The following is an 18,225-nucleotide window of genomic DNA, read 5'->3' as shown; positions in this document are numbered from 1 at the left end:
CTTCCAAGAGAAGTGGTGCTGGCTCCTACCCTGGGGGTCTTTAAGAGGAGGCTAGATGTTTGACCCCAGTACTCTTTCCTGCCATGGCAGGGGGTCGGACTTGATGATCTGCTCAGGTCCCTTCCGACCCTACCAACCATGAAACTATATGCAACCTAGAGAAAAGATTTGCCATTCTCTCCTTGAGTGCTCCAGTGCCTGTGCTTTTGGGAGATTAGGAGCAATGTCTTCAGAGGAAGCAGGTATCTTGTGCTGTATCTTCCCATACCCATCACTTACAGAATATACTCCACTTGTTTTGTTCATGGAGGAATTCAAACTTCAGGTGCCTTATTTATAACTCTGGGGCCCTCTTAATTGTTTTTTAATATCTTTTTTTATATCTGTTCATTTCTGTGCACATATTTTCCTGGTTGGAAACATTGTGGTAGGGTGCTGCTAAATTGAATCCAGGTATACTTAAAAAGTTTTTTGAAAAGAAATAACTGTCCTCTTTACAAATTGTTGATTTTTTTTTTTTTTACACAAACCATTGATACCAATGGTTTTCCTGATCTTTTACAGAGACCGTGGAACGTTCTTAGAAAATTCAAAGCTAGATAATTTTAGACCAAAAGAAAAAAGTAGGTGAAAGTAAAAATAATATTCAGCTGCTTCCATATATGTTTTCCCATTATTAGAGATGTACAGGCTTATGCTTTCCAGCATAAATGTATCACTGACTGGATTAGACAGAATGATATAGTTCAACACATCTTTCTGTTATTCATCTATGCCAGGAATCTGTTGTGTACTTTCACATTCTGTAAAACAATGTATAATCTCATTAAATTCATGGATTATGTGTATTAAAAGTAATTTTTACTTATATAGCTATTGTATAAAACATGATGCTAGAAATTTTATGCAACTCCAGAGTACATGAGCTCTCTAAATAAAAATGTTACCATCTTTTGGATGGCTTTTGAAGTTTTGTCCAAATTTGTGATAAAACAGTAGAGCTTTTCAGAATTCTGAACGGTAACTTTTCACTGTTTCTCTTTGTTTAGGGTAAGATGTGGAATGATTGAAATGGTCAATCCCATCCTATCAGAAGATTTTTGCTATTTCTTTCCTAATTTATATGTTTAAACTAATGTTTATAAACTAATTAAAAGGAGCCTAAGTAAATTTGCTATCATTGCCAAAATACTTCTCCACTTTCTTTGAAGCTTATACTTCATTTTTTTTACTCCAGTCCTTGCACAGGGCCGATGGAAGAAAAACTAAACCTTTCTATTGCAAGATTTCCATTATACAATTTAAACAACAAGAGAAACCCTGTAAGATCAAGACATTGTTTAGCAGTCCAGTCAGCTGTGACATATTTGAAAGCTCAGCCTGAGTTAGCAGTGTCCTTTCTCTTAGAGGATCTTGACCTCGTGCAGGGGTTCTCAATCCCTGGGCCGCGGCCCAGTGGTGGGCCGCAGCGGGCCAGGTGCTGGTCTGCAGGTCTGCAGCATGGTTGACTGCTAGACTGGAGCCTGGCGGAGAGGCTGCGGCTCCTCCTCCAGGGTCCGCGGCAGCGTAGGGTTTGGCCCCCCCACCCCCCCACCCGGGGGGGTACGCGTGGGGGTATCCTTACCTGTCTGCTGGCTGGAAATTCTGGCCGCTGTCAGCTGTGACTTCTGGGCCGCAGTTTGCTGCGCCGAGGCCACTTCTGGGCTGCTGTTTGCCAGGCTGTAGCATAAAAACTTTGGGAACCCCTGACCTCGTGCTTTATGTGTAATTCTAGTCATTGATCTTTCATTGTGATAAGACATTGAACATTTTAGCCATGGAATTCTGGCTGCTGCCTTGAGAAGTTTGATTTATCATTATCCATCTTTTGCTAAATTATATGAAATCCTTCTAAAGTGCATATTCATTTTTTGTTGCAGAGGAATTCCAGGGAAGAAATGTGGAACCATCATCCTGACCGCAGAGGAACTGGGCTGCTGCAGGGTAAGTGAATTTATATATTGTTTGTTTAAAACAAATATTTCTTTGCTGCCATCCTGATCCATACACCAACTTTGTAAGAACTTGCCTGTATACAGGGCAAAAGAAATAGGAGCATAATTAAGTGTAGGAAATTATAAAACAATTCAATATTTGTTGCTTTGTTGTCTTTTATTTTTTGTATCAATGTTAACCCAAAAGAAAAAAGCAAAGGGCAGTTTGGAGCACAAAAAATTCGTGGCTTGCTTTTAAGGCTCCTTTTACAGTTCCCCTCAATAAATCAGTGAATTGCATCTTCGTCTCATACTTCCAAAATTTTAGCACTGTTTAAGTTGCTGGTGACCAACCTTGTGTTTGCTACACAATGGATCAGGGATCATTGCTGGCTCAGAGGTTTGACCCCATAAGAGCTACAGGGCTGGCACTGCCGGGTTATGTTGCCATCCCGGTTGTGACATCAGTCAGCAGCATTGGGTGACTGTGATAGGTGATTACGAAAGTAGCACAATCTCATATTTGGATAATTTGTGGCATGCTTAGCCACCACTGATTTAACTTTACAAGTTATGGTACTTTGGAATTGCATGGAGAGCAGCAAATAAGGTTAATTTGTCAAAAGATTTTTTTAATTCAAAATTTGTCTATTTTTATTCTGTGGAAAAAAATAAGGAAAAATGATTGTTAATAAAGTATATTAGTTTCTAGTTCATCAGAGAGGGATCACTCCAAAAGAGGGGTAGATGCCAAATTATCTAAATATGGAGTACAAACTAAAGTAGTCAGGTCTAAAAACCTGGTGGATGCCGTTGTGTAGGACAGAAGGAAGACCCAATGTCCATAATCTCAGAAGGGCAGGTGGTGATCAATACAGTCCTACAGCCTGCACTGCCAGTGTGACTGCCAGATCCATGGTATCACCAGTGGCTGTGTGCTGATCATCATGATTGCAGGGGTTAGGTTTTCCTATGCAGGTCAAAGTTACAGTGGAAGTTCTCCCATTTAAGGGAACTGAGCTGTTGTTTAGCTACTCAACTGATGTGACCCTGAAGAACATATGCTGAAAGAGCAGATTATTGCTGCTAATCCCAAATTTGTTAAAGGCAGGAAATCGCCAGTTCCTCAATTTCACAGTCTGAATGCTGACTGAATCTCTCAGGCAGAACAAGAATATTCCACCCAAGTCAGAGATATCCTTATCTATTGTAGGTAGGACTTGAAGAGGTATATGTACCATACTTGAAGTGGTCTGGGTTCTAGTCCTGGAAGCAGGCAAGAAATAATAACCAGGCCAGGTCTACCATTCCAGAAATACTAAATTATCTTCTTGACTTAAAGAATAATGACATTTCCATTAGTTTAGCTAAGGTGATGATCTGGCAGTAAATTTTGACCACCTGACAGCCTAACATACTTTAATGGCCTGTTTAGGATCTCCCCTGAGATGAAGAACCTGATCCTGCACAATGAAATTAAAGCTTGTCAGTTTTTTTGTTCATCTGAAAGTTGTAATGGGCTAAAAGAGTCCAATAGTTGGTTATTCAAAATGGACCTTAAAATGAAATCGTAAAGCTTCTGCCTTACTAGAACTTGTTTGCCTCTCTGTAGGACGAGCTACTTTAAAATGCAGATAGGTCTAAAGTATTATACAAAGTTTGCATTGCTTTTGGGTGCCCATCAGATTCCAAATCTAGTGGCTGTCGCAGGTTTTTTCTTTCTCAGGTGTCTCCTACACATTTATACTCTTGATGCATGAAGTGCAGACTGGTGGAACCTTTTGGATAGCAGTGCCCACTGGAAGTGCTCTTGTGCATCCTGCCTCTATTGATACCATTCAGAAAATAGGGCTATTATATTTATATTTATATTTACATATATATTTTTAAAAATTGGTGTTCTTCCCCTCTGAGCCAATCACCTCAGTTTCTCCCAAGCATAGTAAATCAACCAGATTTTTTAATCTATCACCCTTGAGCAAAAGATTAACATTTTGTTTTAAAGAAATTGTTTCCATGCCCCCTCAGATGAATTGTTTTACATGTTTCTAGGGGAAAGGGGATTTGCAGTTGCTAAACCCAGTCTACCTTATCCCTTTAATTTATAGGGAGGTTTTACGTGAGATATTCAGACCAAGAGAAGTAAAATGAATGCATCCCAGAAAATGGAACTTCAGAGCCCTAAGGGGCTGGAACAGTTTACGTAGTAACCAAGACATGATTCCAATTCACTTTGCTCTTTCTGATTGAGTGTCTAGCTTCCTAGAGTCTCTAGGTAGTTACTGTGTTCTTCCATTCTAGGTATTAGTGAGTGACAGTGCACTGATATCTGTGCAAGGATCCTGTATTGTTTACTCAGTCATTGCCAAAAAACAGGGAGAACTGGCCCAAATCCAGGTTACTATATCTGAAGAGGAGGTGCCTACAATTTTTGCTGACAAGGCACATTATACTGAATGTAGTGAGAATTTGTATGCAATTAGCACTACCTAGAGGTGGATTCTTGTTTCTTGTGCGTTCTTGATACATTCATTCTAATGTCCTCAGAGGAGGAGCTGCAGTCAAATGCTTTTCATACTAGGTCATCTCCGCTTCTGTAATGGACAGGGAATACTGAGTTTAAATTATGCACAATGTATTATGTTTTCATTTCTCTTGCACCTTAATTTAACAATTTCCTGAAGCACAGGCTAGGGCTAGGACTAGAACTTTGTAGTTTTGAAACACAGTACTTTTCATAAAGTGTTACAGACAGTTGAACTTCGGGCTATTTCATGTAAATTATTGCATGTTACATTACATTACAAATTATTACATTACAATTATTAAAATATCTACATAAGTAGATGTTAATGGTTCTCAGTTGACTGCCTAATGCAGAAAACATTGCAATAATATAAAACATAGTAAAAACGTAGTAAATAATGTTCAGAATATCATGAGTTACTTATAAACAAGAATTATTAGGTGGAAACAGCCTCTTTCACTTAGGGCCCTAATAGCCTTACCTGGGGTCCTGGGGGCCTCCTGGAGCTGGAGCCACTACGATCCTGCCAGGCAGAGCCTGTCTGGCAGCTGCAGTGCAGCTCCGAGTGATCCAGCTCTGCTGTTTAGGGGTGCATGCTGCCTGAGCATGTGCTGCTTTGGGTTTTTTTGATCCCTGGCTATCCAGGGGTAAAAAAAAACACAGGAAAAAAAATGGAACAGCGCACACTTGGGTAGTGTGCCCTTGCAGCACAGAACTGCAGTCTGTGCAGTATGTTGGACTGCAAACGTGTTTGTAGCAGTCTGCGGTCTGATTTGCACGTCATCATCAGTAGTGTAACAGTGGATGCGTGAGAGGGGATAAGCTCCGGGTGCTGCCTAAAGAGGGAAGGATGGGCAGCAAGGCAGAATGGAGCTGGGGGAGAAGGGGTGGGGCTCATTTTACTGTCTTCCTCCCCACCTCACCACCCTACAACTTCCATGCAGTACCTCCAGCTTTGGAAGTGGGGAGGGCAGAGCAGAAGCAACAGGGTTGCTGGCACTTGGCTGGCAGTGGCATATGGTACAGAGACAGCAGCTAGCAGGAGTGGTGCTGTGGTGGAGAGGTGTCATGACTTCCTTTTTTGCTTCCAAAAAACAGTTTTTAAATGGCCTTTTGGCATTGGTTGGTAGCAAAAGATGGAAGCGATACCTCCCCCAACAGTGTGCTTGCACTATGCACCGCCACTGCTTCAGGATTCAGAATTTGTCAGTTAAGACTCTGATTACCAAATTAGAAACCTGTAGACTTCCCACTTGAAGCTGTTTTCTATACTTTCACATTCTTTTTTGTATCTGGCATTTAAGTCAGACGCGCACAGTTTGATAAGGCATTACTGCAATTTTTGTTTATCTAATAGGTAGACAGTCCCATCATGCAGAGACAGAAGTAGTGCTTTATTGAGCTGTCACAGGTTGAATGTACAAGACCACTTGGTGTTGAAATAAAGTTGTAACCAAAGTTTTTTGAGGTGAACTGTGCACATTCACGTGCCCTGCATCCCCTTCTTTGAATCCTCATACCAATTTTGGACCTGAAGACACTGAAAGGTCCTTCCAAGTATGTGGAATCACTGTGGTTCTGAGTATGTGTTAAAGGTTTCACCAGTTCTGCTGTCTGCATATGCCAATAATGTGAACATGCAGAAATCATCTCGAAGATTAATATTCATCACTTTTTTTTTTTTGGTGTTTGAATACTTGTTTTGGTTGTTTAATTTTTGCAGATGTCATGGTGGATGTAATTTATGCATTAGTTTCTGTATTATCCACGGTTTCTTTCAGGATTCTGTACTGATGCAATTTTGTGCAAACAAATTAGACAAGAAGGACTTCTTTGGAAAATCTGATCCATTCCTAGTATTTTACAGAAGCAATGAAGATGGCAGGTAGATAACTTTATACTTTTGCTGTTGCTGTACAATAGACAATGTTTTTAGTTCTTTCTGTGTGCTGTTAGATATATTTTTTGCATTTTTCTGATACTTGTCAAAATACTAAGTTGCGTGTCATTTCATAACCCTATATCACTGAGCTGTTTAAATAAATGAGATTCTAAGCAAATTTTCCTCCAATTGATTATGCCATAACTGTGTAGGAATAAGGCTGCTATTTTAATGGAAATTAATTCTGTAACTAGGGAATCTAAAATCTAAATGACTGTATATAAAGCTCTATGAAAACACTGAATAACATGGAATTTGTTACTATAGAAAATATATAATATAGCATATTTGAACACAATTAGTTTATAGAAGAAAAACATCTGAATAACATACTAATGCACAAAAATTATTTAAATAACTTCTTCACACCACAAAGATATATTTTACCTTTTTACTCTGCCCAGATGAAAGAGAACACATGAACAGATTTTCAGAACGTCAGTATATAAATATTTTTCAGATGTGCTCATATCCTACATTTTATGATCTAAGTTTGTTACAATACATTAATTTCTGTTCTGTGTCTTTATAAGCTCCTTTTATATGCGTCTACTAGCAGTTAACCTGTTACGTATTTCTTTTGGAAACTACTCATCCTTTTCTATACAAGTGCATGGTAGACTGCCTAAGGAAGCTGTGGAGGTGATGAGGAATGGGTTGGACAGGAATTGGTCTGGGATGATTTAGGCATAATGGTACAGACCCACCCCACACTGTTGATCTGGCCCATAGGGCCAGGTGATTTCTACACCCCTGGTTTAAGCTATTTAGACAATTTTATAAATAGTTTATTTTATGAAGATTCCATATTATAATTTAGCATAGCACAAAAATAAATCATTTTTATACATATAAAAGTATTTTTATTCTGAAACATCTTTATATTGAAACCAGTATTTATCAGGAGCATTGGTGTTATGCATTTTTTAAATATTACTTTTATGTAAGCTCATTGTAGTAATTGATGCATAATAGACCCTAAGGGGATATTGATGATAGTTTCTCACTCTTAAGCAATGTCAACAGAGTTGCCCAAAGCTTAACATCGATGGATATCTGTAGTTATAAGCTCTATTCTTGTACATACATATCAACAGGAAGCTGCCTTGGACAAGTAAGATTACACAATCTCTGTTAGAATTTTTCCAGGGCTCTGGCAGATGTTCATTTAATAAGGATGTCTAAAAACCATGCATGTAGCTGGGCTGAACATGAGGTGTTTAAAAGTCCTGGTGTGCCAGGATACCTTAAAAAATAAAAAAAAACAAAACAAAAACACCTTGTGTGCAGCCTGTTTTCAGATATCCTGGGCCTCTGATCCTGGGCACCAAGCATGTGGACTGTTAAAATCCACATGTGCAGCCCAGCCTGCAGGCTTGGCTTTTAACTTGCTGCATGGAGAGAAACTTATTTGTCTCCCATCCTCATCCCATGCAGTATTTGCACAAGGCGAAGGGAAGCCAACTCAGGAAGTTGACTGCTCCATCCTTCCCTGGGAGCTATGGGATAAGGTAGGCAGTGTGCTGGGTTGCAGGAAGCTTCAGCATTTACAGGGACCTGGCTTTTTAAAGGACCTGACTCTGTAGCCTCCACAGGGGCTGAATGACAAGGCAGGAAAGACTGCCATGGGCAGCTTTGGAATCTGCTCACCCGGCAGCCCGTTTTTGGCACTGGGACCAGGTTGTCCTAGTCCTGATGCTAACCCCAATCCCAGTGTAGATGCTGACAGTCAGCTGATTATTGGCATTAGGATAGAAACAAGCCACATATTTAGTTCATGGCACTATACAAACCAGCCATGAAGATGTTCCATATTTTTTGTAGAATAAATTTGTGGCTGATTTACCACTTTAGAATACTAAAATTGGATGAACGTGTGGCACTACTACTATTGAAATAAATGTAATGTGCCAGGGGCCAGTATACAAACAGAACAGTGGAATGAGAGGATGAAAACGGGTAAAACTATGGTGATAGGACCGTGTGCCGCAGCTGTTGTTTAGGTTTTTTTGCCTTTCTTGGTTAAGAAGTAAATACTTTCACCAGAGGTGTAACAGGACAGTTCTGTACCCTGGGCAGCTGCAGCTGGCCAGCAAGTGCTATTTTTGCATCCCATCCCCTTGGCTGGCACATGGGATTGCTGCCCTGATTCAGCCCCCATTGGATGCAGTATTGGTTTTCACATATGTAGTATGGAAATCCTTTCCTGAGAGGAGGACTAAGGTTCATGGTTCTTTGTTGGTTTCTACATGCTATCTACACGCGCAATCTGCAAAACAGTCAAGAGTTCTTAATGTTATTCCAGTTCTTGGGGGTTACAGTAGTTGCCAATTCTACCTAAATTTATTTGATCCCAATACATATCATAGTTACCTATAATTCCATTTCCAAGCAAATTATGGCAGAGATGTCCTAAAAGGAATGATCAAATGATGCCGTGTGTGTGACTAAACAAGATTTGAAGTCAGTTGCCTTTGCTATAACTTATAAGCAGCCTGACATTCTAAATATTGTGTTTCCTTGTAGTTCCCTTGGCCTGTTCAATTTAAAATTTTTCTGAATTTGGAAAAACACGTGATTCAGAAAAATGATCTGGGTCAGAGTAATGGTTCCATATAAATCTTTTAGGTTAGTTATGTGGTGAAGGGGATTTCTAGCAAGTAGGACAATACAAATCTAGAAAAAAAATTAACTCTCTCAATTGTACCCTCTGCAAGCAATCAAAGCATACTGAGAACATTCCCCTACCATGCTTGAGCTTTGCTCTTTATTTTAACAGTGGGTCGGTTGGATAAACATGGAAATCATGAATTAACTCAAATGAAAGTTCATGAATTCTAAAGTTCACTTTTGTAGTTAGGCAAAATTTCCCTAGCCCCATAGGTCACTGCAATTCATTCTTTATGTGGTTATAGAGTCTTAAAAATGAAATCCTTTTAACTGAACTAGAATGATGATGAGAATACTTTATTTGAACGTTGAATACTTCTACAGAACTTTTACTCTATGTTTAATAACAAGTTTTGGGGGTTTTGTTTTGTTTTTAGTTTTACAATTTGTCACAAGACAGAAGTTATAAAAAATACACTAAATCCAGTATGGCAGGCATTCAAGATCTCTGTCAGAGCACTCTGTAATGGAGACTATGACAGGTAAGATAACAATCTCTGCACAGAAAACTTTTTAAGTAAGAGCAATGCTAGTTCTTAAATTTTAGTTGGGCTATTTTCATTTTAGAAGGAGTAAAATTAGTTAAAAAAGAAAGAGTAAAATTAAAGAAATTGATTCAATTAAACCTACATCTGCATCATTTGCTTATATTTTAACACAGTTCCTTAGTTAAGAGAAGTAAAAGAGGCAACAAACATGCTTTACAAATAAGTGAATGAGACAAAATATGCTAGGAAAATGAAAGTTCTAAACTCAGAGCATATATCATTAGCAATCCACTGCTCCCCACACTATTAGCCTGGTTATTCTGTTCCCAGCTCTGATCCTGGTATCCTGAGGTTTGAGGGTACAAGGAAAGAGGGGGGTTTTTCTCCCTGAAACTATGGACTCCAGACTCCTATTCTTCAGTTGTTTTAGGAAACAACTCCTAATTGTGACTAGGGATGGTGTAAGTAACCCTCCCCCCATCCCCCGCTCCCTTGAAGGGGCGAAAAGCCAATAGGATTATTTTATATTCTTCTGTTCTTTGTCAAAAAAAATAGCCACCCTCTTTTAGTGCATGGGGAGCCAAAATAGAAAAAGGGGAGAGGTACAAGTCTAAAAAAAAAGGGACAGTGTTTTCTTTCTTTGCTTTTGGCATAAGTACATAAGTACATAAAGCTCTTCCACCTCTGAGGTGATAGATATCAGATATTCACCATATTTAGCCAGGATTTTGCTTTGGGTTGTCTACAGTGATATCCAGATCTTCCTGAGTAGTTACATTAATTTAAGGAATACGAAATGTGTAATGGGTAGTACCTGATTGCTTCTAGTATGTATTATCTTGCATTTGTCAACACTGAATTCAGTCCACCATGACTTCCTTAGATCCTTTTGATGGTTTTTTCTCTAATTTAAAGTCCTAAATAATTTTGTTTTTGGTAAGCTTAGTTACATCACCATCCATGCCCGTTTTCAGATGATTAGTAGAGATATTAAATCATACAGATTCAAGCTCAGAACTATGAAGCAAGCTTCCATTAACTGTTTGTAGTGTTACTCTGAGAAATGTGGTATTAAGAATTCCTAAATTCTGTAATTTGGTATGATTTGTGTTTTGGACTTTGGCACTGCTCTCTTTCCCTTAATCAAGTGTAAAAAGTAAAACTTCGTCTTTTAATGACAGTTCAGTAAGTTGCCTTTATTTGAATCAACAGTTGTTAAATTAAAATGTGTTGTACTATAATAAACTTAATCATGGCTGATGTAGCTTGTGTTGAAGAGGCTCATGTTTTTAGGTCGAGCCCGGGAATCTAATGAAATATTTCACAAGGAAGTATTCATTCTTCGTAAAACAGACTGCTAAGGTGTCTGACCTTCCAAAGCACAAAGTTATAAAAACTTGCAACATGTTTTTCAAATCTTAAGTATATTTTCTTTTTGTGTAAGCAGATGTTTTAATAAGGTGTGTTTTCATATGTGATTTTTTTGACAGAACAATTAAGATAGAGGTGTATGATTGGGATAGAGATGGAAGGTAAGATGTTTTCTTATATGAATCATTTACATGATTTCTAATCATGATGTTTGTATGAGGTATAAATATATATAAAAAGAATAAAATGTTTATGTTCTGTACCAGCAGTCTAGAGTTCTCTAGTTCTCATTAATCTCAATGGCTATTTTGCTTTTGTTTCAAAAAAGTAATGTACATCTACTTAACTTTTCCCCTAATTCACTTGCATCCTTTTATATGAAGTATTATATTGCATATTATTTTGTTTTAAAGTTGGATAAAAGTTTTCAACATTTTATAAGATTGGCTTGGGAAATTTATTTTGATAGAAGAATTATCAGCTTCTAAAGGCAAGAGAATATTTTTCTTCTAATATAAAGAAAATTGCTGCACAACCAGGCTGTAGTGGCCATGAGGACCACTGGCTCCCACTAGGAGCCAGCATTTTATTTTTAGTAAGGTTTTTTTGTGGATTTTGCAGACATTGCCTGATTTCATGGACAGTGCCCAATTTTGTGATTTCCGCAAAATCATGAATTAAGTAAGCCCCTATCTATATTTCTTTTTATGCCTGGTAAAAGAAGTAAACCTCTCATGGTAGATGGGGAAAGTCATGCAATGTCTATTTTTAAATTTGGCGCACACTCTGAAATTAAATGATTGTTAGCTATTTGTCATTCCTGAATCCTGTCTTTTAACCAATTATTTTCCCCATCTGTTTTTTTGTAAAGCTACCCATTCCATTTTTGCAATCCAGCTAAAGCAAAGTTACCTTACTTCTTCTGCCAGGTCATATCTTCGTTGCTAATTATCTCAAACAAATTCAGTTTTATTTGCCTGGTTCTCTGCTTTTGTTATTTCAGTTCTGTTCTGATTTTATTAACAGTTATTTTCATCATGTGTTGTCTCTCAGCATATGACTCCTGCTTATACAAAATCGTCCCACTTGCTAAGGCATTTTTTGTCCAGGCAAAATAATGTACTTAGCAATTAAAATCAATATTGCAAAACTAACTAAGTTATATTAGAAAGCTAGCTCTCCATTGTCATACACACTATGCTCTGATTTATCTTTTCCTCTATTCCCTTGCAAATCCAGATAGATTTGCTTTATCAATGAAAATGATCTTGATGATATTAATATTTGAGCCTATAATGTAAATATCTTTTCTAGGTAATAAAATTAAAAACTGAAGTTGCATACTAGGCTTTCATAAAAATTAGCTATGCTGTCCAATATTCTCAGAAATCTAAAATTAATAAAAACCATGAAACTTGGAGAAGATAATAAGTCTGAATACTTGTCAGGCTGAAGCACGCACTGACAATGTCTGTTATTCCTAAAATGCTATGGGGCTTAAGGAGTTAATCTAAACTCAGACCTGGTTGCATACACCCATTCAAATAATAGGAGAGAATTATACTAAGTTTGTTGTCTGCGAAAAGAAATTTACCCAGAGCTGCATGTACAGATATTTGTAAGCTGAGGCCCTGAAGAGTGGAGAGCTTGCAGCTGAGCATGGAGGTAAGGGGGGAGGGCATGTTCCAGACTTCCTTAGTCTGTTCCCAGTTATTTTTCTCCTGAAGCAGCCATTTTTACTCTGGGAGAAAAAGCCTGAACATGTGCACACCCATGGTTTCTCTTACAAAAGTGATGGCTCTCTTAGGAAACACTGAATGTTTCCTACAAGGCCTCTGTCTTATACATGCTAAGTGTCTCTTATTCTCACATCTAAATCTAAATAGCTATAAAGTTTTAGGATTTAAAAACCAGGAATTAAAGACTATTTCTAAAATATTTTCGTTCGCGTTTTTTCTCTCACTTTACTACCTATTTTGGTTACAGGGGGTGGGAGAGGAGCAGGGAGCAGCAGAGCATTATCATTTTATACTTGATATTCTGCACAGAGAAAGCGAGTTAGGTTAGCCTTTTATCTTGTGCATCGTGTCCTCATTACACAGTTAGGCAATTTCCCTTTGCTGTATAAACCACTATTACATTTAAGTAGTTGTTGCCCACTTCTTTAAGGTAAGTGTAGAGTGGCATGGGGCAATATTCAGAAAACCTTTGTGACAGATCTTTCTGGATAAGGCAGTGCTCACCTACTTAATATATAATGTATTCTGCAGTCTGGCCTGTAGCACTCACAAATTAATTATTATTTGTTCAGGGATCTTGATCTCGTTTTCTTGTTTCTTTTCCAACAAGCCTTGCTCTGGGAAAGGGGAAAAAAAGCTAACCAGCTTATCTGATTGAGCTTCTTACTGCCAGTGTCACAAATTATATTACATGTTTGAAAAAGTATGTATTTTTAGGTTCTCCTTCATTTTGAAATAGTTTTTAATTAGTGTACCAAAATATGCACCACATTAACACATTTTCTAAATCTATAAGCATTCCTTTGTCACAATTCCACTGTAACAGAAACTGAAACGCTTATTATGTTGTATGCACTACCATGCTATTTTACATGATAGAGCAAAAATACATTTTGTATTTACAATTTCTGTTTCAAACTAATACATTTTTCCATCTTTGTGTCATTCCACCATTAGTGCTACTGATGTAATGAACACTTTCTTCTATGTATTTTTTGAATCAAAGACAGTGCCTTAACATGGGAGTGCATGTGTGTTTAATCCATGGGTTCAACTATCACAAAAGGAATTAACTCTCATTGTACCTGCACAGGAGATTGTTGAACCCTTAATCCCTTCCCCACTCACTGGTTTGTAACTGGTACTGATTTTCCACTTTTCCTAAGTTTTAGCCCATTACACTGATAATAAAATTATACATTTATTTTAAAATGTTTGAGGTATTTTAAGGTTTTTGTGTTTATAGACTGTTAAAAAATAGCAGATCTAAGAAGTCTGGATTCAAATGAAACATTTTATCTTTCAGAAGATGTGAGTCACCAGTTGGAACATATAATATCTAACTTGTCTTGACATGGGTCATTAATTATGGAATTGCTGACAATCATATATCTGGTTAGGGTGTCACAGCAGGCATTGCAAGAGAGTGAAAGTCTGATCACATAGTACTTTTGTATCTCTCTACATAGATGGTCTTCCTCAAATCCAAAAGCTGGGGAAGAGAAAGATCCTCAAAACTATAGACTTACGAATACTGTGAATATTAAATGCCCTCTTCTTCTCTTTCCTAAGAGAAAGATGTATTTTCAGCACTCAGAGTAAGTGCCACTGGAAACATTGATCTTCCAAAACAAGGCTTGCATTACAGAGTGCTTCAGATCCAGGCTTACATGATAGCTGATGGACTTCTAAAACCTAAGGGTCAACACACACAGGTCTCTCAGTTCTGAGAGAGAGATGTATTTTACTGTTTATGCCAGTACCCATATTTGCCTGGTGACCCTAATTGAGCACTGGGAAACAAATCCTTTCAACTTCAGTTCTTACAAGAAACCCATATCAATGCGTAATCTACTGGCACATGAACAGATTGATTTCCAGTACTACTATGGATCTGGTTGATACTTAGATAAGTGGGGCCAAGTTTTTCTGCAGGCATGCCACAAATTAGCCCTATACCCTCCCTGGCTAGATCCAGACGTGCAGGCACATGTGGTTTGTGACACCACAGACATCTTTGCTGTGCCACAAACTGCACATGCTGCACATTAAACTGTGGATGGCACTGCTAATTAGTGCCCCTGAGGGCCACTCTCATCCCCTTTCTCTGCCTAATCTGCCACTCTGCTTTGTGCTCCCTGCCCTATCTACCACTGTCTGCTCCCTCATCTGATGCATGCTACAGACAGCGAATGCAGATGCCACTTGTGGCCTGTGTGCTAGATACTCCCCAGAAACACCAGCAACACCCTGATTTTAAGGCTTTTACCTTTTCTTGGATTGTTAAATTCCTTGGATTGTTAAATCGTGCCCCTTTTCAAGTTTAGGACGTGAGAGCTCCACTTGGGGAGGTCCTCCACCCTCACTGTGCATTTATTTCAGTGCTGCAACACCCAAAGATAATATACGAGATCACCTTTGGTCTTTATGGAACTTGTATTCCATGGCCTATGTTGCTCCACATGCCTTCTTGAGTGAATGAAGGATATGGTTGCCCTTTTAAGAACATTGAAAGAAGGAAGCTGTTATTTGTAAAAGAACTAGGGGTGCACCAATAGAGATTTCGGGGGCTGATACTGAAAGCTTATATTTAAGGAGGCATATTGGCTGATACCGATCCTCTTTCCGATACAGCTGCCTCCAGCTTGTAAAACTTGTAATTCTTGTAAAAACTTTTCTTGTTACCCCTCACCTCCCTTGCTAGCTGCAATTCCGGTTGCTCTTTGGCCTTCCTGATTTCATCCCAGCATGCCCAAGCAATACTCTTTTACTCATCCTTAGTAGTTTGTCCAAGTTTCCACTTCTTGTAAGCTTCCTTTTTGTGTTTTAGCTCATTGAAGAGTTCCCTGCTAAGCCAGACTTGTTTTCTGCCATACTTGCTAGTCTTCCTGAACATCTGCATGGTTTGTTCCGGCACTTTCAGTAAGGTTTCTTTAAAGTACAGCCAGCTCTCCTGGACTCCTTTTTACTCTCAGACTGGCCTCTGAGGGGATCATGCCCATCAGTTCCCTGAGTGAGATGAAGTCTGCTTTTCTGAAATCTACTCTAAGGTCCTTACTCTGCTGCTCTCCTTCCTTTCTTCCCAAACAATCCTGAACTCAGTCATGTCATGGTTGCTGCTGCTCAAGTTGCCGTTCATTTCCACATTCCCTACAAATTCTTCCCTGTTTATGAGCGGCACATCGAGAATAGCATGGCCCGTAGATGACCTTTCAAACACTTGCATCAGGACGTTGTCCCTAACAGTCTCCAAAAACTTCCCGGATTGCCTGTGCACTGCTGTATTGCCCTCCCAGCAGATGTCAGGGTGATTGAAGTCTGCCATGAGAACCCAAGGCTTGTGATCTGGTAACCTTCACTAATTGAAGAAAGCCTCATCCTCCAGGTCTGATGGTCCATAGCAAACACACACCATGATGTCACACTTATTGCTCTGATCCTAATCCAAAAACTTTCAGCAGACCTATATCGTTTTGTACTGGAGCTCTGAACAGCCATACGGCTCTTTTACATCAAGCACAACTCCTCCTCTCCCCTGCCTGTCCTTCCTGAACAGTTTATACCCATCCGTTACAGTACTCCAATCACACGAGCTCCCACGAAGTCTCTGTTATTCCAATCATGTCATAGTTCTGGGATTGTGCAAGGACTTCCAGTTCTTCCTGTTTGTTTTCCCGGCTCTGTGCATTTGTGTACAGGCATCTGAGGTATCTAGGTGATTGCCCTACTTTCTGAGGAAGACTGAGAAAGCTTCCCCTGTTGACCCCTCTTGCTTGCGCTTCCTCCAGGTCACCCGCTTTCCCACTTACTTCAGAGCTTTGGTCTCCATCCTCCAGCAAACCTAGTTTAAGCTTTCCTTACTAGCTTAGTGACCCTGTCTGCAAAGATGCCTTTCTTTGTCAGGTGGATCCCATCTCTTCCTAGCAATCCTTTTTGGAACAACATCCCATGGTTGAAGAAACCAAAACCCTGAGCCCTGTAGTCACTTTTGATCTGCTCATGGTCACCCCTGCCTGTCCTTCCTGAGGTATCTTTGGTGCCCACAAGCAGCATGGGGTAGTAGTCAGAGAGCTGGATGAGTCTCAGTAATCCTTCTGTGACATCTCAGATTCAGGGTCTGGACAAGCAGTAGACCTCCTGAGACAACAGGTCAGGCCAACAGCTGGATGCCTCCACCCCCCACAGAAGGGAGTCTCCAAGTACCACCACCCGTTGCTTCCTTTTGGTAGCAGTGGTCTTGATCCTCCTGATCTTGGGGAAGCCTGGCCTTCCACCAGTGGAATGTGCTCCTCCTCCTCTCTTGCTAGGGCTCCAGATCTGCTCTCCAGGCAAATCCATGTTACCCAGTTCATGCTCCATTAATGTGTGGCCACTCCCCACAGGTGAGCAGCCTAAGTTGCTGCCCTTCAGCAGGCCAGGATGCAGTGTCCCATCTCCCACCCTTCCGTGCTATTTGGAAAAACTTTTTACCCCCAAAACTCTACTGCCCAGAGGGCAGTTTTGGCACCAACCCAACTCTCCTTCTTGCACCCAGGTGTGTAACCTTTCCACACCCAGGTGTGTGACCTCTTGCAAATGGTGCAGAGCACATTTCAGCTAGTCAGGTCACAGGCCACAAGTGAGTCCAAGAGCATAGTCTCTGTGAGGGTGAGGGGATAGACCGTGTAGGGGACTGGATCAAGTCCCTGTGAGCTGGGACTTCCTTCACAGGGCAGGGACAATAGCTACCCCAAAAGCCCCTTCCCTCACCACTCCCACCTCCCAGCCACACCAGGAAGCACAACCGTCACCCCCCACACCCCAATCCCAAATCCCAGTTTATTAAAACATGAAACCTTCTTTAATTTACTTCCCTTTTATTTCTTTTTTACTTCTTTTTATTTTATCCTTCAGTGGCTAGCTGACTTCATTTTACCACTCATTTCCCCCCACTGCCATTTCCTTTCCTACTCCCGTTGCCCACTCCCATCCCATTAAGTTTCCACCTCTCCACTTCATGTTTCTGCCCCCTTCCTCCCAATCTCTCCCACACGTAGAGCAGGCATAGATGCCCATCCTGGTTCACCAGCCCTGTAGCTCCTAGCCAGGGTCCTGCTCACCAGCCCTGCAGTGGCAAGTTACAGCTGTGCTGGTGAGGGAAGTCAGAGAAGGTTTTTAGCTTGAAAGGTTTGATTGCTCAAAACTCAAGCTAGCACTAACACTGATCAACACTTGAGCAGCTCAAAGTACAAATTGTAACAAGGTCCTAACTGAGAGAAGTTTTGTGGGGGAGTGCAAAAGCATCCATTACCAGAGTGAAAGCTGATTGTGCCACTGGGATCAGCACAACAGGAGCCAGCACTGCCTGGGAACTTCATAGCCGCCCCTGATGTGATGCTGTGGTGTTATTCCTCTGCTTCTGTTTTCCCCTTATTTAGCCTATAGGTGGTGGTAAAATGGCTGGAGATCCTTTAAATAATATTTTCCAGATTCACAGATTCATAGACATTAGGGCTGAAAGGGACCTTGGAAGATC

The 18,225-nt window shown here is 39.9% G+C and overlaps 1 protein-coding gene across 2 annotated transcripts in view; it reads left to right on the top strand.

Moving 5' to 3' along the window:
• The window catches only part of CPNE8 (copine 8), a 181,983-nt gene that overhangs the window by 67,373 nt on the left and 96,385 nt on the right, over positions 1-18,225 (top strand). For both annotated transcript variants that reach the window (XM_019509385.1, XM_019509386.1), the window contains exons 5-8: positions 1,920-1,983; positions 6,282-6,385; positions 9,490-9,594; positions 11,091-11,132. In XM_019509385.1, coding sequence (XP_019364930.1) covers positions 1,920-1,983; positions 6,282-6,385; positions 9,490-9,594; positions 11,091-11,132 — 315 coding nt within the window. The remainder of the gene's footprint in view (positions 1-1,919; positions 1,984-6,281; positions 6,386-9,489; positions 9,595-11,090; positions 11,133-18,225) is intronic.

This window comes from Gavialis gangeticus, unplaced genomic scaffold, assembly GCF_001723915.1.
Source record: "Gavialis gangeticus isolate Ggan-Ray unplaced genomic scaffold, GavGan_comp1, whole genome shotgun sequence".
NCBI lineage: Eukaryota > Metazoa > Chordata > Crocodylia > Gavialidae > Gavialis > Gavialis gangeticus.
This window is presented reverse-complemented; position numbering and strand designations above follow the sequence as displayed.